Source organism: Dasypus novemcinctus, chromosome 18 (genome assembly GCF_030445035.2).
Source record: "Dasypus novemcinctus isolate mDasNov1 chromosome 18, mDasNov1.1.hap2, whole genome shotgun sequence".
NCBI classification, from domain to species: domain Eukaryota; kingdom Metazoa; phylum Chordata; class Mammalia; order Cingulata; family Dasypodidae; genus Dasypus; species Dasypus novemcinctus.
The window spans coordinates 5,062,800-5,086,371 of record NC_080690.1 but is presented as its reverse complement, the minus strand read 5'-3'; the positions used below and the strand labels follow the sequence as shown (position 1 = coordinate 5,086,371).

General features: G+C 46.0%; 1 protein-coding gene across 1 annotated transcript in view; it reads left to right on the top strand.

Annotated features, from left to right (window-relative positions):
* Window positions 1-23,572, top strand: part of DNAAF1 (dynein axonemal assembly factor 1) — a 33,185-nt gene that overhangs the window by 5,389 nt on the left and 4,224 nt on the right. Inside the window, exons 6-9 of the mRNA XM_004470879.5 lie at window positions 10,642-10,763; window positions 16,731-16,897; window positions 18,332-18,601; window positions 23,385-23,491. Of these exons, the coding sequence (XP_004470936.2) occupies window positions 10,642-10,763; window positions 16,731-16,897; window positions 18,332-18,601; window positions 23,385-23,491 (666 nt within the window). The remainder of the gene's footprint in view (window positions 1-10,641; window positions 10,764-16,730; window positions 16,898-18,331; window positions 18,602-23,384; window positions 23,492-23,572) is intronic.

Here is a 23,572-nt window from a genome sequence, read left to right as displayed (position 1 = left end):
ACATCCATTGCACCCGGCAAGTACATCTCTGGACATCTCTGCACCTCATGGTCAATGGTCCACATCATGGCCCATACTCTCCCACATTCCATCCAGTGGGCCCTGGGAGGATTTACAATGTCCGGTGATTGCCCCTGAAGCACCATCCAGGGCAACTCTAAGTCCCAAAGGCGCCTCCACATCTCATCTCTTCCTGCCACTCCCCATATCCATCAGCCACCATGTCCACTTTTCCCACTCCAATGCCACCTTTTCTCTGTGGGCCTTGGATTGGTTGTGTCCATTGCACCTCTATGTCAGGAGGAGGCTCAGATTCCACATGGATACTGGATGCAATCCTCCTGCTTTCAGTTGTAGGCACTCTAGGCTCCATGGTGTGATGGTTGTCCTTCTTCAACTCCATCTTAGCTGAGTGAGGTGAGTCCAATAAATCAGATTGTAGGAGCTGGAGTCTGTTGATGCTCAGGGCCTGGCTATCATATTGTCAGTCCAGAGATTCAAATCCCCTAAATATATCTTAAACCCCAACACCAACTACAATTCCAGTAAAGTAGGATGAAAGTCTTATGAAAAGAGATCCCATCTGAGTCCAGTTCCATCACGCAGAAACACCAGCTCCAAAGAAGGGCCATTTGACATGGCAGTGAACCCCATCTGCCATGACCATAGAACCCGTGGGTTTCTTTAGCCCTCAAAGAAACCAATACCTGGGAATTGTATCTACTTTATCTGTCTCTTAGACTCTGCTCAGTTGTGCATAAGGGCAATCCTTCTGACAGCCTCCAGACTCTTTTTTAGAGACTCGCAGCCATATAAACTCATTTCTGCTTTCCATTTCCCCCTTACATTAGGTCAAACAGCATTTTAAAGTCATGTTATTATATGTAGACAGGGATATTCTGCTGATCCACATTGAACCTTTAATTCAAGGTCATTTTCTAGTTCCATCTTCAGCTGGTATTTGGTAGTGATCCCTCGGTGCCAGGGAGGCTCATCCCCGGGTGTCATGTCCCACGCTGGGGGGAATGCACTGCATCTACATGCTGAGTTTGACTTCGAGACTGGCTACATTTGAGTAACATGAAGGCTGTCAGGAGGAAACTTCCAGGCACAGTGCTGCTCTAGGCCTTGTTCTTATTTCAGGCATATAGGCTCACAAGCATAGTCATTAGCATCATGCTCTCACTGTTGGAACCTCATTCCTTCCTGGTCCTTACTGTTGCACCTGGGGGACTGCCACTGTTCCCCTAGGGACCATGACAGAGCAACCCCGGCCAGGAACTCAGTACCCCCCCAGCTGTAGTTTTTAATTGTTGCCACTATGAGTATATCCAAACATTACCATGCACCCTGGGCATATGCCCTGTACAGCTCGCTGTCAGCCATATATCACCTGTCAATAGTATCCTATACCAGTATTCTTCCGCTGCCATTGTTGAACCACTCTGTGATCCAAAACTTCCTGAAAATTGAAGTCCAGTGTAATGTCAGGGTCCCTTACTAGTAAAATGGCATATAGCGATGGGTTTAAAGGTTAGATATAGAATATGTGTTGACTTGGAAAAATTCTACATCCTATCTTTTTTTTTTTCCCTATTTACTGAACTTCTCTTCACAAGAGCCCTAGACCACAATAATTCATATATATAATATACAGTACTCCCCCACATATACCATTAAACCTTTTCCCTTCCACAGCGATATTCTTATAACTTATTCATATCATATTTACTTAAAGTGGTGTACAGACTCTGAGACAATAGCTTTCAAACAAGGTGACATCTGTGCTTACATTGTGTTCCATACTTTAGGATATACAGTTTTCTAAATTTTTAGTTATCCTATGTTTTACATTATGGTTTACTTTATTAGTCTGTCGTCCCCTTTATGTTTATGGTGTAATATTACATGTTTTATATCCATCCTTGTGTACTCTCGTGAAAGTCCTCTCTTACCCCACATTTACTTTGGTTCCACACATTTAACATCCATTTTCCCATCCCCTTGGTGCCCACAGTGACAGCCAGCCTCCGTTTCCCAAGGAGCCCCGTCCAGAGACACTTGCAACATTGTTCCAGGCCTAACTTGCTCAATTACCCCAATGCCCTGGGAGCCACCCTTTCTCTCGAGAGATACAGTTCCCTCTATCTGATGGCATTAGTCTTCCCCAGGATGTGGGTACCCCCACTCTCACTACTTGGGTCTCTACCCAATGGTATCACCCACTCTGGCAAAATGAGCATTCAGACATTCCCCAGGAGCCCGTCCCGCATCCGACCATCCCCTCTGAGCATCGTAAACAGGTAACCCTCTTAATTATATTTTGATATGATTTTCTCAGCATTTTACTCTCGACCAACACCTGACACTCTCCTATGTTTGCATGCTACCCTTCCCTCCCCCCACTTTTTGGGCAATATTACCCATCCGCCCATCCCCAGCCTCCCTCAAACCCGCAAAGCCCCATCCAAAGGCAACCCCATACCCCCATTTTATCTCTTCTTTGTGTTCATACTTACCGCCAGCTCATCATAAATTCCATCCCTGCAGACGTCGGCTCACATCCTTCCTCCACCCCCCGATTTCCTGTAAGCCTATCGTTCAGTCTCTAACTCTCTGAGGCAGCTTTCTTATTTCATATCATTGAGTTCATGTAGTATTTGTCCTTCAATGCCTGGGTTACTTTATTCAACATAAGGTTCTCAAGATTCATCCATGTTATCACGTGTGTTTGTAGTGTATTTGTTCTTACAGCCAAGTAGTGTTCCATTGTGTGTATATACCACATTTTATTGATCCACTCATCTGTTGATGGGCATTTGGGTTGATTCCAACTTTTGGCGATAGTGAACAATGCTGCTATGAACATTGGTGTACATATATTGATTTGTGTCCTTGTTTTCAGTTCTGCTGGGTATATACCCAGCAGTGGTATTGCTGGGTCATATGGCAAATCTATGGTTAGTTTTTTGAGAAACCGCCAAACTGTCCTCCAGAATGGTTGGATCCTTCTGCATTACCGCCAGCAGTGGATGAGTGTTCCCATTTCTCCACATCCTCTCCAGCATTTGTATTCTTCTGTTTTTTTCATAGCTGCCAATCTTATGGGAGTAAGATGGTATCTCATTGTAGTTTTGATTTGCATTTCCCTGATAGCTAGAGATTTGGAGCATTTTTTCATGTGCTTTTTAGCCATTTGTATTTCTTCTTTGGAGAAGTGTCTGTTTAAATCTTTTTCCCATTTTTTAAATGCGTTGTTTATCTTTTTATTTTCAAGATATAGGAGTTCTTTATATATGCAAGTTATAAGTTTCTTATCAGATATATGGTTGCCAAATATTTTCTCCCACTGTGTTGGCTCCCTTTTTACTTTCTTGACAAACTCCTTTGAGGTGCAGAAGGATTTAATTTTGAGGAAGTCCCATTTATCTATTAGTTCTTTTGCTGCTCATGCTTTTGGTGTGATATTCATGAATCCATTTCCTATTACAAGGTCCTGTAGATGTTTCCCTACACTGCTTTCCAAGGTTTTTATGGTCTTGGCTCTTATATTTAGGTCTTTGATCCATCTTGAGTTGATCTTTGTACAAGGTGTGAGATGGTAATCCTCTTTCATTCTTCTACATATGGCTATCCAGTTCTCCAGGCACCATTTGTTGAATAGCCCACTCTCTCCCAGTTGAGAGGGTTTGATGGCTTTATCGAATATTATATGACTATATATGTGAGGTTCTATATCTGAGCTTTCAATTCGATTCCATTGGTCTGTGTGTCTCTCCTTATGCCAATACCATGCTGTTTTCACTACTGTAGCTTTGTAGTATGTTTTGAAGTCAGGTAGTGTGATTCCTCCAATTTCATTTTTCTTTTTCAGTATGTCTTTGGCTATTCGGGGTCTCTTTCCTTTCCAAATAAATTTTATAGTTAGTTTTTCTAGTTCCTTAAAGAAGGCTGTGTTGATTTTTATTGGGATTGCATTGAATGTGTAGATCAGTTTTGGTAGGATAGACATCTTAATAATATTCAGTCTTCCTATCCATGAACAAGGAATATTCTTCCATTTATTTAGGTCTTCTTTGATTTCCTTGACCAGTCTTGTATAGTTCTCGGTGTATAAGTTTTTTACCTCTTTAGTTAAATTTATTCCTAAGTATTTGATTTTTTTATTTACTATTGTGAATGGTATTTGTTTCTTGACTTCCTCCTGTTCTTGCTCATTATTGGTGTACAGAAATGCTACTGATTTTTGCGCATTGATCTTATAACCTGTGACTTTACTAAACTCATTTATGAGTTCTAGAAGCTTTGTTGTAGATCTCTCAGGGTTTTCTATGTATGGATCATGTCATCTGCAAATAGTGAAATTTTGGCTTCTTCCTTTCTCATTTGAATGCCTTTTATATCTGGTTCTTGCCTCAGTGCTCGAGCAAGTACTTCTAAGACAATGGTAAATAGGAGCGGAGACAATGGGCATCCTTGTCTTGTTCCTGAGTTTAGCGGGAAGGATTTTAGGATTTCTCCATTGTAAATAATGTTGGCTTTAGGTTTTTCGTATATACTCTTTATCATGTTCAAAAAATTTCCTTGTATTCCAATCTTTTGGAGTGTTTTTATCAAGAAAGGGTGCTGTATTTTGTCAAATGCTTTTTCTGCATCTATAGATACAATCATGTGATTTTTTTCCTTCAATCTGTTTATATGGTGTATTTCATTGATTGATTTTCTTATGTTGAACCATCCTTGCATACCTGGAATAAATCCCACTTGGTCGCAGTGTATAATTCGTTCAATGTGTTGTTGGATATGATTAGCAAGTGTTTTGTTAAGTATTTTTGCGTCTAGGTTCATTAGAGAAATTGGTCTGTAATTTTCCTTTCTTGTAGTGTCTTTGTTTGGCTTTGGTACTAGGGTAGTGTTGGCGTCATAGAAGGAGTTCGGCAATGTTCCTTCTGTTTCGATTTTTTGGAATAGTTTCAGCAGGATTGGTGTTAGTTCTTTCTGGAATGTTTTGTAGAATTCACCTGTGAAGCCGTCTGGCCCTGGGCTCTTCTTAGTTGGGAGATTTTTAATGACTGATTCTATCTCTCTGCTTGTGATTGGTTTGTTAAGATCATCAATTTCTTCTTTCGTCAATATGGGTTGCTTATGTGTTTCTAGGAATTTGTCCATTTCCTCTACATTGTCATTTTTGTTGGAATATAGTTTTTCAAAGTATCCTCTTATGATAGTCTTTATTTCTGTGGGGTCAGTGGTGATATCGCCTTTCTCATTTCTTATTTTGTGTATTTGCATCTTCTCTCTTTTTTTCTTTGTTAGTCTCGCTAAAGGTTTGTCAATTTTGTTGATCTTCTCAAAAAACCAGCTCTTGGTCTTGTTTATCTTTTCAAGTGCTTTCTTATTTTCTATTTCATTTAGTTCTGCTCTTACCTTTGTTATTTCCTTCCTTCTTCTTCCTGTTGGGTTACTTTGTTGTTGTTTTTCTAATTCCTTCAAATGTGCAGTTAGTTCTTCAATTTTTGCTCTTTCTTCTTTTTTGATATATGAATTTATGGCTATAAATTTCCCTCTCAGTACTGCTTTTGCTGCATCCCATAAATTTTGGTATGTTGTGTTATCATTATCATTTGTTTCAAGGTAGTCATTGATTTTTTTTGAGATTTCCTCTTTGACCCACTGTTTTTCTAAGATTGTGCTGTTTAATTTCCACATCTTGGTGTGAAACCTGGGCCTCTGTCCCTTGCAAATTTCCAGCTTGACTCCACTGTGGTCAGAGATATTGTTTTGTATGATTTCAATCTTTCTGAATTCATTAAGCTTTTCTTTGTGGCCTAGCATATGGTTTATCTTGGAGAATGATCCATGTGCGCTTGAGGAAAATGTATATCCTGCTCTGTTTGGGTGTAATGATCTATATATGTCTATTAGATCCAGCTCCTCTAATATACTGTTCAAATGTTTTGTTTCTTTAGTGATTCTCTTTTGTGATGTTCTGTCCAAGGTAGATAGTTGTGTATCAAAATCCCCCACTATAATTGTAGATGCATCTATTGTTTCACTTAGTTTTTCCAGCGTTTGCCTTACGTATTTAGAGGCACCCTTGTTAGGGGCATAGATATTTATGATTGTTCAATCTTCTTGACAGATTTTCCCTTTCACTAAAATGTAGTGTCCTTCTTTGTCTCTCACAATTGTTTCACATTTAAAGTCTATTTTGTCTGATATTAATATAGCTACTCCTGCCTTTTTTTGGTTACTGTTTGCTTGTATGATTGTTTTCCAGCCATTCACTTTCAATCTCCATGCGTCTCTGGGTCTAAGATGTGTCTCTTGTAGACAGCATACAGATGGGTCATATTTCCTTATCCAATGACCCAGTCTGAATCTTTTGATAGGTGAGTTTAATCCGTTGACATTCAGTGTTATTACTTTCAAGGAATTATTTGTGTTAGCCATATTTTGATTGGATTTGTGTTTGTCATTTTTTTTTTTTTAAAGATTTATTTATTTATTTAATTTCCCCCCCTCCCCTGGTTGTCTGTTCTTGGTGTCTATTTGCTGCGTCTTGTTTCTTTGTCGCTTCTGTTGTCGTCAGCGGCACGGGAAGTGTGGGCGGCGCCATTCCTGGGCAGGCTGCTCTTTCTTTTCACGCTGGGCGGCTTTCCTCACGGGCGCACTCCTTGTGCGTGGGGCTCCCCCACGCGGGGGACACCCTTGCGTGGCACGGCACTCCTTGCGCGCATCAGCACTGCGCATGGCCAGCTCCACACGGCTCAAGGAGGACCGGGGTTTGAACCGCGGACCTCCCATATGGTAGACGGACGCCCTAACCACTGGGCCAAAGTCCGTTTCCCTGTTTGTCATATTTTGTTTGTATTTTTTTTCTTCTATTTTTGTCTTTTTTTGTTGCTCTTATACTCTCCTCCAACTCTGCCTGTCCTGTTTTTTCCTTTCTTCCTGCAGAACTCCCTTTAGAATTTCTTGAAGGGGAGGTTTCTTGTTGGTATACTCTTTCAGTTTCTGTTTATCTGTGAATATTTTGAACTCTCCATCATGTTTGAATGCTAGTTAGCTGGATAGAGTATTCTTGGTTGGAAATTTTTTTCCTTAGTACCTTGACTATATCATACCACTGCCTTCTTGCCTCCATGGTTTCAGAAGAGAAATCAGCACTTAATCTCATGGAGCTTCCCTTGTATGTGATGGTTTTCTTTTCTCTTGCTGCTTTTAGAATTTTCTCTTTGTCTTGAGCATTGGATAATTTGACAAGTATGTGTCTTGGGGTGGGCCTGTTGGGGTTTATGACTAGTGGAGTGCGCTGTGCTTCTTGGATATATACATCTGTCTCTTTCAGTAGATTTGGGAAGTTGTCAGCCATTATTTCCTGCAACACTCCTTCTGACCCCTTTCCCTTCTCTTCTCCTTCTGGAATGCCTATAATATGTATGTTTGAGCGTTTTGCATTGTCATTTAGGTCCGTAAGTCCTAGCTGGATTTTTTCTATCTTTTTATCGACCCCTTCTACTATCTGTTTGATTTCTGATGTACTGTCTTCCACATCACTAATTCTCTGCTCTGCCTCTTCTAGTCTGCTGATATTTGCTGCAAGTGTATTTTTGATTTCTTGAACTGTGGTGTTCATTCCCATCATATCTGTTATCTTTTTGCGTATGTCTGCAATTTCCCCTCCGAGTGTTGTCTTCATGTTGTTAACCTCTTTCATTACTTCATCAAATTTGTCGGTGATAAATGTTCTGAGATCTTTCATTGCTTGAGCGAAGTTCTGCTCCCCTTCCTGATTTTTAGTTTGTTGATTGGATTCAGCCATGTTTTCCTGATTGCTGGTTTGGTTTGTAGGTTTTTGTTGCTGTCTGGTCATCATTTTATCTTGACGGGTTTAATCAGTTCCTTAGCTTCTTTGTCTAGTCTTGGAGATTAATTAGCTGTTGTTTTTGCGTAAGTGTTATATCTTCTCTTTGTCACTTTGTTCTTCTTATTCTAATTTCTTGTTGCTGGTTAAGTTCACTTTAAAGGAAAGTTTTAGTGCCGGGGAAAGGTAATTGTGTAAGCAAGGAAAAAGTGTTAAGTAGTATTGGTGATATATGTTAACAAAGCAAGAATATGAGATCTGGGAGGATGGAGATTAGATTCATGTAAAATTGTGTAGAGTTATAGCAGTAGGTAGAGTACCTATTATGAGGTAGCTGACTGAATATGGGAGGAATATGGTATGAGCTAAAAAGCTATTGCTTTCGTGAGAGAAGGAAAGAGAAAAGAAAGGTAATAGTTTCAAGAGTGTATAACAGACAGAAAACAAAGCAAGGGTATTAGGAATTAAGAGTTAGATACTTTGTGGATCAAAGAAAGGGAGATGGGAGGTGGAATATAGGAGAGACAGTAGATGATGGCGGATATCAAGATGTAAGGGAAAGGGGATAGTGTAGGTAGCCTAAATCAGTTCACATAGAAATGAGGCAGTGGAGGATGAGAAAACCCAGCAAATGTGAGGTGTTCCCTGCAGCACCTATTGTATAAATGAGTTAAAATAAAATAAGTAGAAAATGAGGGACAAGAGGGAGAGCGAAACAGAAAAAGAAAAAACAAAAAAATGAAGAGAGAGAGAAAAAAAAAAAGAAAGATGAGAAGAAAGGAAAAAGAAAAAGGGGGGTGGGCAAAGGGTGGGGAACAGGTAGGGGAAAGAAAAAAACAGATATACGCAAACCACAATTGCAACACCAACTACAACAACAACAACAAAAACAACCCTAAATAACTGAATAAAAAAAAAAGACTTTGGGGAATACGCTGGGAGAAAAGACTAGGGGATAATGCAATATTAGCACTCAGGACATTAAAAAAAGTAAAAAATAAGATAAAATGAAAATAGAAACAAAACAAAATGAAACGGTAAAGAAAAAATGCAAACGTTGAAGGCTAGGGCATTCAAGGACCTCAGATGGACCTCAGGGCGTGATGGATTCAGGGGTGGAAAGTCTGAGATATTGAAGACTCAAGAGGTGTGAGTCTCTGGGGTGTGGGCCACCAGAGTTTAGGGGATTCAGACCTGGCAACCTCTGATCTCGTCAACAGGAAGCCTAGGAGCCCCGCAGTGTAACACAGCCCTCAGGGATCCCCGCAGCTGGGTGCCAGCTCTATGGGGGAAGTCAGATCCGCAAACTCTATATTATGTCTGAACCCTGCAATTCACTTACTCACTAGGGTTTATTTATGTGGATATTTCGTCAATTCAGCTATCTAATTCCGTTGCAGATCGGCAGTAGGGCCTGTGGCGGCGGGGCTCCAGGTGGAAGTGCTATTATTTGTGTCCACAATCAAAAATTCCCCGCTTCACAACAAAACACCGTCTGTCTCCCCAAATCGATCCGCAAAGGCGGCCCATCCCATCAACTCCCCAACAGCCCACCCAGGACTCTCGAATTCCCCTGCACCGCAGAGCCACCAAAAAGCGCGGCCACAGTGCGGGTTCTGCGGCTCCACCCACCCCCAAGGAGGGAGCAACCCGTGTGCAGATCTCACCTCCGGGCAATAGAACCCAAATTATATCTTATAGACCAATCCTCTCCGTTACCTTCCCACCAAATCGATGTCCACACACTTCCTGCCCTGCAAAAATCCCGAAAAAGCCTGGTCCCGGAGAACCTCCAGCAGCGCCCAGCTGCCTCTTCCCAGGAGAGACAGCAAGGCAAGCTCACTCAGCCACCATCTTGCCGGAAGTCCCAGTCCATGGTTTTAAGTCTCTACAGACGATGCACCCTTTGGTGGCCCACCCTTGAGGCATCTTGCGCCCACCATCAGCCCCCCTCCCTTTGGTAGTAGATCACTGGAAAATATAACAAAGTAGTGAAAAGGGTGTGCAAATGAAGTTTGGGAAATGCAAAACTAATTAATTTAATATCTTCCTCCAATGACAAAAAGCACTTTTAGATATGAAAAAATGTTTAATCAGTTTAGGGAAATGGTTTTTAAAAAAACAGTTCACCCACGTATCGGCTTAACCACTCACTTTCCTTGCGCTTCTTCAGGCAGGAGAGGGGATGAGCTCAGAAGGGGGGAGGAAGGCCACCTGGCTTGAACCCATATCGGCGACTCCCTTTCTTTCTCCTGGTGCTGAGCTGACTTCAAGCCGCTCTGTGAGCCCGGCAAGAAAGGCCCCCTGTCTAGCGGCACTCAGAGCTGACAAGTGGGCACTTTAAACTCTCGTCCCTTAGTCGCCATTTCTCATCTGTCCAGCTATTGTGCATGTTCCCATAAAATGTTCTGACTGCAAAGGAAAGAAAACAGCTTACTCTCAGTAAAAGAGACTGGTGGGCAAAACTCATGTAATGACTATAGTGGGAAAGCCTCTGGGACTGTTTTCCAACATTGTTCCATAAGGACTGAGCTCTCGGCTGAAATCAAAGTAGAAGAGAGGCTGCTCAATTATCTGGACAGTTCCGCAGCACAGAAGCAATGGAAACCTCCTAGTTTCCCTGATAATGTCGCCAGGACACGAAGATGGCACTTCCTCTCACTCAAGAAAATATATTTTATTAAGTATTCTTAGAGTTCATAACATAGAAAACATTTCAATCACATATAATACTTTTTTTAGTAATTCCTTTGGTTCTGCTTCTTTGCTTACAGCGTGTACTGAATTTAATTGGAAACCCCGTTATTCAGCAAATCCCTAATTATCGAAGGACCGTTACTGTTCGACTAAAACACCTAACCTACCTGGACGATAGGCCAGTTTTTCCAAAGGACAGGTAAGAAGTGACAAGTGCTTTGATCATGTTTTTTGTTTTGTTTTTAATTTATTTCTCCCCCCCGCCCCCTCTGTCTGTTCTCTGTGTCCATTTGCTGTGTGTTCTTCTGTGTCCACTTGCATTCTTGTCAGTGGCACCAGGAATCTGTGTCTCTTTTTGTTGCGTCATCTTGCTGTGTCAGCTCTCCATGTGTGTGGCACCACTCCTGGGCAGGCTGCACTTTTTTTGCATGGGGTGGCTCTCCATGCAGGGTGCACTCCTTGCGCGTGGGGCTCCCCTACGTGGGGGACACCCCTGCGTGGCACAGCACTCCTTGCATGCATTAGCACTGAGTGTGGGCCAGCTCCACACGGGTCAAGGAGGCCCTGGGTTTGAACCCTGGACATCCCATATGGTAGGTGGACGCTCTATCAGTTGAGCCAAATCCGCTTCCCTTGATCACGTTTTAATATTTGAGCATACTGAACTTTTGTTTATTTCTGGTTTATGAGCATTTTCATGTCATTAAAAATATTCTTTGTAAGCAACTTTTTTTTTTAAGCATTAAGTATTTGTTGTATGAAATCTTTAGTTTTAAGCAGTACAGAGTTACAGAGCATAATTTTAACACTTAGTTGCAGGTATATTAAGTCTGGTATTTTTCATCGAGTAGAGGAAAATGGGCATTTTTGTCTTCAAATTTACTACTGACAACTTATTCTGAACAGTTCTGCTAAGCATTGATGTTAGAAAAGTAGAAATCAAAGTGTTTATTGTTGCTTTTTGCCATTTGGTAGCACTTTACACACAGGCTTTGGTCTTCAGAATACCCTGGATTCAGTAGAAAAACCTTTTAAATGAAGTGTAAGTAGTTTTAATGGCTACATACATAATAGAAAATTCCTGTTTTTGAACACTTTCTTTATATTCGATTTTCCCAGTTCTTTGACAAATATCCTTTGATAAATATCCTTGCTTATAAATCATTGCCCTCATCACTGATTGTTTCCTAAGGACTGAATTCTAGGAGTGGTGTTAGTGGCTGAAAGAATGTAGTTTTTTGAGCAGTTTTAAAAGCTCTTATCTATATTTTCTAACTGTATTCTAAAAAGTTTGTACCTACGTTAACCTCACCAGATACAGCCATTTAAAGGAAATCTTTGCCAAGTTGATTGGTAGGTGAAGATTGTGTCTCATGGTTTTAAATTTGCATTTTTGGATACGTGATGAGATGGGTCTGTTTTTCACCTTTATCTGCCATTTACATTTCTTTCTTTATGAATATTCTGTCCACAACTTCTTCCCGGTTTCCTTGGAATTTTTCTTATTGATTGGTGAAGAACTCTTTTTTATGAGGAATATGACCCCTGGACCAGCAAAGAATACAAGATACAAAGAAATGTATCTTCTAACATGTTTTTTTAAACTCAGGAACTTAAATGGAACTAACTCATATGTCAAATAGCAAATAGTTGGCGCCAGCCCTGCAACTAGGTGAGGACACAAGTGGAAGCCCTGCCCCTGGGGAGCTCAGCAGAGGCGCCGGCCCCGGGCTGGGGCGGATCTCCCAGGCCTCAAGTTGCTCACCTGTGAAGTGGGGAGAACAGCACGAGCCACTGTGAGGAGCCTGCGGGGCCTGGCAGGTGCGGCTCAGGGAGGGTTACCGAAGGCAGAGAACGCAGGGCTCCGACCTGGGGCAGTGCCCAAGAGCAGGATGGTGAAAACACGGATTTGGGCCGGGCCCTTTGGAAAGGCTCACCGTCCTTCACAGTCTAGACAGCACGAGACTATCAGGGATCCGAGGCACCTGCTTTGAATCTTAATTCACGCATTTACCAGTCGTTCAATATGGAGCAAGCCAGTTTGTCTCGCTGAGCCTTGGGTCCCTTGTGGGTACTTGGGGGTGATGCCTCTTGGGGTTGTGGGGAGGCTGGACAGGCAAGAAAGGGGAGGGGGAGGAGAAGGGGCGGAGCCTCCGAGTACTTAGCACGAGGCCCCGCCCCGGGAAGCCCCCGGCCACCCGCAGGAGCAGGACGGATTGACCTTGGTCACTGAGGACGCCGCCTCCACCTCCCCCTGGCGCGGCGGGGGAGCAGGCCGCCGGCTTCAGAGGCAGGCCAGTCCGGGCATGGGTCCAGGCCACCATTTAGGACGGGTGGCCGAGGTCGCCCTTGTCCTATCAGAGCATCTGGCCGGCTTTGCACTGTGGTTGGGGAGATCACGGCACCCTCTGGAACAGCTGGTCCTGGCCATCTCCAGGCTCAGGTGAGGCGAAGGGAGCGGGACAGCAGCTGGAGGGCACAGCACCCCCCGTAGGGGTCACCTGCAGCCAGACGCCCACTCGGATCCTCCTGCCATACCAGCCCCTCCCCCACCCTCCCCCTCTCGGCCAAGGGCAGCTCCATCCTTCTGATGGTGCTAAAAAAAAAACCTTGGCATCACCCAAGACCCCTCTCCTGCCCCGTGGCTCACAGGCAATCAGTCCTCAAGCCTGACGGCTTCGGGCCACCTCACCTGTGGCTCCCCAGTCCAGGCGGGCTCCCTGCTGCTGCCCCTAACCACAGTCACCCTGCCCTGCCCCCACCAAGTCTGATCTCCACCCAATGTCAGAGCAGCTCCCTCCTCGGCCCAAATCCTCCCATGACTTCCCAAAGCCCCCAAGTCCGCAGAGGCCCCAGGCCCTCCTCTGCCGCTGGGGGCCGCTGTCTTGTCCATGCTGCTCCAGCCACGCTGGCCTCCCTGTTGCTCCTCACGTCTGCCAAGTGCCCTCCCAGAGGAGGGCTTTGGCACCCCCTGCCCCCTCCGCCTGGCTCACTCTGCCCCAGGCACTTGCAAGCGTCTGCTCGCTGAGCAGTTGTACTAAAGAGAGCTGCGTGGCCACCTTATTTCAACAGCACCTTTTGCACGTGATCTCCCTTTAGCCTGATTTCTTCTTAGGTGGCATCAGCCTCCGGCATGTGCTTGTTTCCTTGCCCCTCCCCTCCAAGAGAGCAAGAAAGATGTCAGTCACCCCTTTTGCTCAGTGCTCTCTCCCCGGGTTCTGGAACACATAGGCAGGTGTTTGCTGGGTGTCCGTGCCTAGGTGAAAGGAGTTGAGGTTTTCTCGCTGATTGGGTAAATGGACCTGAACATAGTTTATTCACTTCAGTGCAGTCTATCTAGTAACCTGCTACGGCATGCTTCACAAAACCCTAGCGGACTATTTCCTCTCTCTAAAGCTAAGACTCCTGTTTTTAAGCCATTAAATGACTTAAAAAGTATATATATTAGCACTATTGTGATCTAATCCATATACCATACAATTCACCCATATAAAGCACGCAATTCAGTGGGTTTTAGTACATTCACAGTGTTGTGCAACCATCACCACATTCAGTTTTAGAGCATTTTCATCACCTCAGAGAAGACACCCTTACCCGCTAGCACTCTCTCCCCGTCCGCCCCAACCCGGCCCTGGGCAGCCGTGAGTCTCGGTTCTGTCTCTGTGGGCTTTTCCCTGTTCTGGATGTTGACATGGGTGGAATTATCCGGCATGTGGTCTTTCGTGCCTGGCTTCTTCCACGTGCAGATTGTTTTCAAGTTTCATCCAAATGTAGCAGCCGTCCTTTTTATGGCTGAATGATGTTCTGTTTGGAAATACCACATTTTGTTTATCCATTTGAGTTGTTTCCACTATTTGGCTATTATGAATAATGCTGATGTGAACATTTGTGTGTATAGACATATGTTTTCAATTCTTTGGGTATTAGTCAGCCATAGGGGTGCTGATGCAAAATACGAGAAATCTGTTGGCTTTTATAAAGGGTATTCATTGGGAGTAGGAACTTACAGACACCAGGCCATAAAGCGTAAGTTACTGCCCTCATCAGAGTCTACTTCCACGTGTTGGCGCAAGATGGCTGCCGCCGTCTGCCAGGGCTCAGGCTTCCCGGGTTCCTCCCTTCCCGGGGCTCGTTACTCTGGGCTCTGCTGCTCCGCTTTCTCCACAAGGCCTTCTGTAAGCTGTCAGGTGAATGACTCATCTCTCTTCCCCAGGCCTCTGCCTGTGTTTAATGGAGACTTCTCTCCTTCCTCACGGAACTGCTTCTCTGTGTGTTTTCTTCCCAGGCTCCAGAATCAAAACTCCAAACTCTCTTCTCTGTGGTATCAAGGGGGCGGGACTCAACGTCCTACTGACATGCCCAATCAAAGCCCTAGTCTTTATTTAATCTAGTAAAAGGAGAATCTCTGACTCCAATAAAATCTAATAAACCCAGAAGAAAAGACCAGTCTACAAACATAATCCATTGTCTATTTTTTGGAATTCATACACAATATTGAACTGCTACAGGTATATATCTAGGAGAATTGCTGGGTCATATGGTAACTCTAACCTTCTGAGGATTTGCCAAACTGTTTTCCACAGCGACTACACCATTTTGTATGCCCACTGACAAAAGAAAAACTTTTCCTGTGCTTTAGGATCTCACAGCTTTGCGGAGCGTTTCATGACGCAGGCAGCATCCCATTCGGAAAGTAGAAGGGAGCTAGGCTGAAGGGGTGGAAAGCGGACGCCCACACAGGGCCAATGTGGAAGCCAGTGAGAAACTGTTCTGATTGGCTGCCATTATGTTTCCATTTTACCTGGAGGGGGTGTCTTCCTACAAAGTGGGGAGCAGCTATCCATTGGTTAGCATGGCATGCCTGTCCATTCTGATCAGCTCTCTCTACTGGACCCAAACTAGTTTTATCACCACCTGTCGCTTCTCAGGGACCCTGTAGGATGTGTTCCATTTTCTCAGAAAATCCCTGCAGGTCAGCTGTCTTTGTCTTCTGAAAAAGCCTTCTCAGAAAGGAGGTCTTCTCCTGGCAACACCCAGGGCAGGCGGTCATTTTATTTTACTCACCACCACTATCAGCGTTTGAGGGTTCCAGCTTCTCCCCTAGCCAACACTTATCATCTCTCTTTTTTATTCTAGCCATCCTAGTGTCAGTGCAGTGGAATCTCACGGTGGTTTTGATTTGCATTTCCCCAATGGCTAATGATGTTAAGCACCTTTTCATGTGCTCATTGGCTATTTGTATATCTTCTTTGGAGAAATATCTATTCAAGTTCTTTGCTATTTTTAATTGGGTTAGTTGTCTTTTCATTTTTTGAGTTGCAAGTTTTCTTTTACATTATTCTTGATATAAAGTTCTTGATGAGATATACGATTTGCAAATACTTTCTCCCATTCTGTGGGGTGTATTTTCACTTTCTTGATGGGGGCCTTTGCAGCACAATCGTTTTTCATTTGGTGGAGTCCATTTTATCTATTTTTTCATTTGCTGCTTTTGTTCTGTGCCATATCTAAGAAGGATTTGTGAAAACCATGAGATTCTTTAAAGATGAAAATGCACGTGTGTTCACTTTTATCCGCACAGTCAGGTTTCATGTGCCCTTTATTCTGATTCTAAAGAAAATGAGCAGGGAGGAAGTGGACTTGGCGACAGTGGTTAGGGCGTCCATCTATCACATGGGAGGTCCGTGGTTCAAACCCTGGGCCTCCTTGACCCGCATGGAGCTGGCCCATGTGCAGTGCTGATGCGCGCAAGGAGTGCCGTGCCACGCAGGGGTGTCCCCCGCGTAGGGGAGCCCCAGGCGCAAGGAGTGCGCCCCCGTAAGGAGAGCCGCCCAGCGCGAAAGAAAGTGCAGCCTGCCCAGGAGTGGCACCACACACACGGAGAGCTGACACAGCAAGATGACGCCACAAAAAGAAACACAAATTCCTGTGCTGCTGACAACAATAGAAACGGACAAAGAACACACAGCAAAATAGACACAGAGGACAGACAACTGGGGCTGGGGGGGAGGAAGGGGAGAGAAATAAATGAGTGAATGAATGAATGAATGAATAAATAAATAAATAAATAAATGAGCAAATTTGAGCAGACAATATATTTTGAATATTCTTTTAACCTAAAAAACCAAACCTCCCTTTTTCTGTTTTTTCATTTATTCTTTAATAGGGCTTGTGCTGAAGCCTGGGCGAGTGGAGGGTACGCGGCTGAGAAGGAGGAAAGAGAGCAGTGGGAGAGCAGAGAGCGGAAGAAGATAACGGACAGCATCGAGGCCCTGGCGATGGTCCGGCAGCGGGCTGCCGAGAGAAAGAGACAGCAGGGGAGGCCGGAGGCAGGTACGCGCGCCGGGCAGGGGCCAGGAGCCGGGGACGGCCGAGCCGGCGAGCAGGCCTCCTCTCCGGGATTTCTTCTTAGTCGTTTGCACACATTTACCTGCGGATCCATCTTCTCCACCTCCCAGGGGCAGCGAAAACCCTCGACAGTTACGGGCAGCTTCAAACCACTTTTACTGATTAAAACACAGTTTGTTAAAATACTATGTTTTTAAAAATAAGTGATGTGTAGGTCTTTGTTGCGCTCTATCTGCTCCCAATGTGTTAGTTTTTTATAGTTATTGTGACAAACCGCTGCAAAATTTGTGGCTTAAAATGACTCAGAATTATGATCGAATTGCAGTTCTGCAGATCAGAGGTCCAAAACAGGCCTCCCTGGGCTAAAACCAAGGTGTCGGCAGGGCTGCCTTCCTCCCGGAGCTTCTTGTTGCCTGTGCTTCCCGCACGGGCTGGCCCAGTGCTTTGGCTCCTGGCCCCTTCCCCACCTTCAAAGCCAGCAGCAGGGCAGCTTCGAAGCTCTCTGACTCGGTTTCTCCCGTCACACCCCTCCGACCATCCTGCCTCCTCCTCTACTGCTAAGCCCCCTGCGGTTACATTGGGCCCATCTGGATGATCCAGGATAATTTCCCCATCTCTGCAAAGTCCCTTTGGTTGTGTCAGGTAATCTACTCACAGGTTCTGGGATTAGGACACGGGCACCTCCGGGGAGCTGTTATTCTGCCTCCCATGAATAATTATTATTCATTCTAGCTGGAGCTTTATAACAAAGCATTATAATACTGCCTAATTATTTTAGATACATTGAGTGTCAATAATAGTAATAAAAACAGGCAACATATGTCCTGGGGCTCCCTAACTGCCCTTTGTGCCTCATTTTCTTGTGTTTTGTTTTGCTTATTTTTTTGAGGTTCTGGGACCACGAGTGTGGGAAGCTGGCACTCAACTGCTGAGCCATATCTGCTCCCCTGAGCTGATATTTTCGTTTGTTTGCTTGTTGTTGTTGTGTTGTTTGTGGGGAGGCACCAGGAACTGAACCTGGGACCTCCCATGTGGGAAGCAGGTACTCAACTGTTTGAGCCCCCACTGCTTGTTTTAATCAGAGTTATGCTAATCTTCATCTTTTTAAGTTGTTTCCATTTAGAACCAATGATGGATTTTTTGCCACACATCTGCTACACACACACGTTGTATTTTCTTAATGACTATGTCCCATTTCATTAAATGTATATGCGAGCAATCTCTTCTTGTGGACATTTAACTCCATTTATTTGGCAATTGTAAACACTTTGGTAAACATTCTTGCATGTCATTTTCTCTGCATCTCTGAATAGTTCCATGGTTTTCTTTCTTAGACATTCATCGTGTGTCCCCAACAGACATGCAGACAGCCTGTCCTCTTAGGAAGTTTCAAGGTCACTTTTGACTTCTCTTGTTTAGGGGAGACCCCACCACCAAACCACGATGAGATTGCAGCTGCCCATGTAGAAGGAAAGGAAGAGCCTTTTGTGGACCAAGAAACTCAGCAGAAGATGGAGCTGTTTGTTAAGGAAAGCTTCCAGGCTAAGGATGAGCTATACCCAGAAAAGTCCAGTGGAGAAAAGGAGCTGCCTATGGAAGTTAACGGAGAGATTGAAGATCAAGCGTCAGGAGGCATGCTCCCAGCAGAGGCCCCGACACAGCCGCCAGCTCTTGGTGCTGCCCGGGAAGGTAATGGGAGCTGAGGAACAGGGGTCAGCACAGGTTCTGCTCCAGGGAATCTTATGTGTGAGACCTGGGGCCTGAGTCAGTTCCTCTTTATTGCTATTTCTATGAGATAAAGTATACCAGTTGTCTCATTATCTAAGGCAGAGCTGATCAATAGAAGTATAATAGGAACCATGTATGTAATTTAAAATTTTCTAGTCACCATGGTCAAGAGTAAAAAGAAACAGATGAGACTATTAATGATACATTTTATTTGACCCAATATATCTAAAACATAATCATTTCAACTTGCAGTCAACATAAAATACTAACCTTTTGCATTTTTTTTCAAACTGTCTTCAAAACCCAGGGCGTATTTGATATTTGACACAGTACATTTCAATTTGGACACTAATTTTCCAACATGAAAGTGAAGCACAGTCCTACCAAAACAAGCAAGTTGTTTTGTACTGCTTCCATCTAAAATTTTAAATTACAATTAATGAAAAGTAAATACAATACAATACAATTTGGGGACACATTTCAAGTCCTCAGGAGCCACCCGCGGCCTGTGGCGATGGTAATGGGCAATGCAGCTCTAGGGAAGAGGAAAGCCCTTGGCAGCTTCTAGCCCTGTTCCTTGCCTTCTGCAGACAAACAGGCCAGCCCAGGACTGCCCTGCGACCCCATTACTGTCGCCGTGGTGTTGGTGGGGACAAATGGCCCTGACCAGGATCATCCCTGGGAGAGGGGAATCTTCTGTGCCCCACCCCCAGCAGGATTTAGCGTCTCTGGCCGAGAATAGAAGGTTTCCCAGAACAGAAGCTCTACTGTCTGGGAGAGACGCTGAAGTCAAGCTCTCCTCTAGGCAGCCGTGGACACCAACCAAGGGAGAAGGGGCCATGCCCAGGCGCACAGGGGTTCTCCTTCGAGCTAGAGGACGTGGACAGAACAGAGCAGCTCAGGGATTACACCACCTGCACCCTATTTAACTCATTGACCCCACTCCCCACCTCCAAATACTTCCTGCTCTTTTACTCGTTTGTGTGGCTCACTCACCCCCTTTTGTGCAGTAATATCTGAAAAAACGTATCCTCTAGCTTAGGATCTTTAAGAAAATATATGTGGGAAATAAGGGGAGCAGGTGTAGCTCAGTGGTTGAGCATCTGCTTCCCACATAAGAGGTCCCAGGTTCAATCCCCGGTACCTCCTAAAAAAATATATATATGGGAAAGAAAAACCTGTGATAGGAAGGGGCATGCAGATGTCCCAGGAGCTCAGGGTCAGTGTTCCCTCCGCTGGCACTCAGGAATTTCCCAGGGATTCTGAGCCAGATGACTTAAGAGGGACTGGAAGGAAAGAAGGGAAGGAGCAGGAAAGAGACAGAGTGAACAAAGCTCAACAATGGAGGCCCACCTCCAGGGGCTGCAGGGAGAAAGAGAGCTTGAGGGTGCCTGTGAACTCCACAACTGCCGAAAAGAGAGACGTTCACCCCAATCTCTGATGCTCTGCTCACACCGTTCTGGGTGTTTGTTGCAGCTGCCAGTGGCTGTCACTTAGGTCAGCTTTTTAAAAATTTGTGATGAAATACACTTAACCAAATTTGCCATTTTAACCATTTTTGTGCATACAATTCAGCGGCATTAATTATATTCGCAATGTTGTGCTACCATCACCACCACCCATTGCTAAAACTTTTCAGCACCCGGATCAGAATCCTTGCACTATTTAGCAATAACTACCCACCCCCTTCCCCCCAGCCTGCTAATCTACTTTCTTTTTTTTTTTTTAAGACTTATTTTTTATTTATTTCTCTCCCCTCTCCCCCCCTTCCCCAGTTGTCTGCTCTCTGTGTCCATTTGCTGTGTGTTCTTCTGTGACTGTTTCTATCCTTATCAGCGGCACCAGGAATCTGTGTTTCTTTTTTGTTGTTGTTGTTGCGTCATCTTGCTGTGTCAGCTCTCCATGTGTGTGGTCCCACTCCTGGGCAGGCTGCACTTTCTTTCGCGCTGGGCAGCTCTCCTTACGGGGCGCACTCCTTGCGCGTGAGGCTCCCCTATGTGGGGACACTCCTGCGTAACACGGCACTCCTTGCGCACATCAGCACTGTGCATGGGCCAACTCCACACGGGTCAAGGAGGCCCAGGGTTTGAACTGCAGACCTCCCATGTGGTAGGCGGACGCCCTAACCACTGGGCCAAGTCTGCTTCCCTAATCTACTTTCTATCTCAATAGATTTGCCTATTGTGGACATTTCATGTAAATGAAACCTACAGCGGGTGACCTTTTAGGCCAGGCTACTTTCACTTAGCAAAATGTTGCTGAGGTTCATCCATGTCGGATGATGCGTCAGTACTTCATTCCTTTTTTATAGCTGACTAATATTCCTTTATGGGTAGACCACCTTTTGTTTCTCCATTCTTCTGTCGACGGGCACTTGGGTTGTTTCCACCTTTTGGCCACTGTGAGTAACGCTGCAATGAGCACTGGCATACAGTGCTCTTGGGCAGACACCTAGGAGTGGAATTGCTGGATCTTATGGTAACTGTTTAACTCTTTGAGAAAGCTCAGTCTTCTTTTGACTTTGAAATGAGACTGGTATTGGGATGTTTCTCAGAGAAACATGACTGCTTAGAGGAGGAGCCTTGATTTGGTTTCATTTTTCCTCATGAAACCCTTAAGGTGCTGTCTGTGGCTGGCTGGATCCTTTTGCTGGCTGAGGATTTATGACCTCACCAGCCTGATGACTCCGTGGCTATCTGGAAGAGAATTTCTACCTAACATTCTTCTAGAGCTTTTCAGAGATGGAGCGGTCCTAGAGCTAAAAGGTGCAAATGTCTCTGTTCTAAACCTCTAGGGGGCGCTATCCTGTGGGCTGGACAGACACCCCGAGGGCACCGCCCAGCCCCCCCCTTGAAGTAGCCGAGGGACCTCAGGCAGCCCCTCTCTGAGCCCGGAACTACCCCCCATGCCCCGGGCCGGAAGGAGCTGATGCAGGCAGCGCCCCAGGCCCTGCTAGTCTCTTCCCCCCGACGCCTGCCCCCAAATGAAACAAAGCACAGGGGGCAGATTTTAGTAAAGGAGAAACAAAAGGTCCTGGCGGCCGCCTGGACACAGCTTCGCAGCCGGGGCACCTGGGGCACGGTGCCCACGGACAGGAGGGGGGGGGCTTGGACAGAGAGCCAGTGCGTCCCGGGGGCGCAGCGCAGCAGGCATCGCCCCTCCCCGGTTCTGGGGCCAGGGGTGGAGGCTCAGGCCCGGGGCGGCGCCTTCCCGGATCCCCCAGCCCCTGTGGCTGCAGCGCGGTCCCTGCCTCCACTGCCACGTGGCTGCCTCCCCCAGGCCCCTGCGTCCTCTTCTCACCAGGACGCTGGTCATCATAAGATGACCCATGGTAAGATGAGCCTGGTCTAAGCCAGAACCATCTCATCTTGAGAGCCTTAAATTAATTCGACCTGCAAAAAGGGCCGTTCCCAGGTTCTGGGGGTCAGGAGTGTGGACGTGACTTTTGGGGGCCACTGTTCAACCCACATCTGAAGAGGGACGTGGAGAGCCGGCCATTTAGACAGAGGGGATCTGAGAAGCCATGGCGACAGCCAAGCAGAGGCTGCAACAGTGAGGGACTCGAGGGCAAGGCCGGGGGCCAGAGCTGCAGGGCGGCGCTGGGCCCTCCCCAGGCAACTGCGGGACACCCTGGCCCCGCTCCTCGGCTCATCCCCAACGGGTACCCGGACGTGGCTATTGGAGTCAAATGGGCATGGTTGACGTGCAGGGTAAGTTTGTGGTTTCTTGACCTGTGTGGAATGAGGACAGTGCAGGACAGTTCATCTCCAGCAGACTCACTGCAGAGAGAGCAGCAGCCAGGCCCAGGGATACCGCCTGGGGACCCGCGAGAAGAGGGGGCCTGGAGGAGGACGGGAGCCACCCGTATTCCCAGGCCACCTTGCGCCCTTCAGCCAGCATCCCCGGTGCTGACTGGGGCACGGGCGGTGGATGGGTACCTGCTCGCCAACCCGCCTCGCCTCTGTGTCCTGAGCTGGCCGCGTCATTACAGCACATCCTTCATCTCCTTGTTCATCCATCTGCCGCCGCCTCCACGGCCGCTTGACTCCAGGCTGCTCCCTGCACCTCACAGGGTCACCGACCGTGCGGGAAGGAGGCAGCTCTTCCCTTTTTTTTTTAAGATTTATTTTTTAAAATTTATTTCTCCCCTCCCCCCCAGTTGTCTGCTCTCTGTGTCCATTCGCTGTGTGTTCTTCTGTGTCTGGTTGTATCCTTGTCAGTAGCACCAGGAATCTGTGTCTCTTTGTTGTTGTTGCGTCATCTTGCTGTGTCAGCTCTCCGTGTGTGCGGCACCACTCCTGGGAAGGCTGCACTTTCTTTCACGCTGGGCGGCTCTCCTTACTGGGTGCACTCTTTGCATGTGGGGCTCCCCTACGTGGGGGGCACCCCCGCGTGGCACGGCACTCCTTGCACACATCAGCACTGCGCATGGGCCAGCTCACCCCATGGGTCAAGGAGACCTGGGGTTTGAACTCTGGACCTCCCATGTGGTAGGCGGATGACACTCTATCCGTTGAGCCAAATCCGCTTCCCAGGCAGCCCTTCTAGCCTTGGCGACTGAACCTCATCCCAAGCCTGTGCCTCCCCGTGGCCTCCCCGAAGGGCAGGCGGGCCTTGGCTTTCGGACCCGAATGGGCTTTGTCCTTCTGTTCTGGAAATCCGTCTGAGCCCTGGGCTTGTCGAGCTGACCACCGTCAATAAAACAAGCTCCAAGATGGACCCCTTTGTTGTTGTCGTTCCTTAGAATCGACTCCACAGACTGTGGCCATCAATGGGGAATTCCTTACGGAACTCGAGGACGCTGAAGAGTTGGAAACGAAACTGGAGACCCAGGAGAAGTTCTTCATCCAGGTAGGAAGGTCCCTGCACTTGGAGTTAAGTAGCTGTTTAAGGTCATCAGTAAAACAGGCTCTAATAAAAATCCTTAAAACC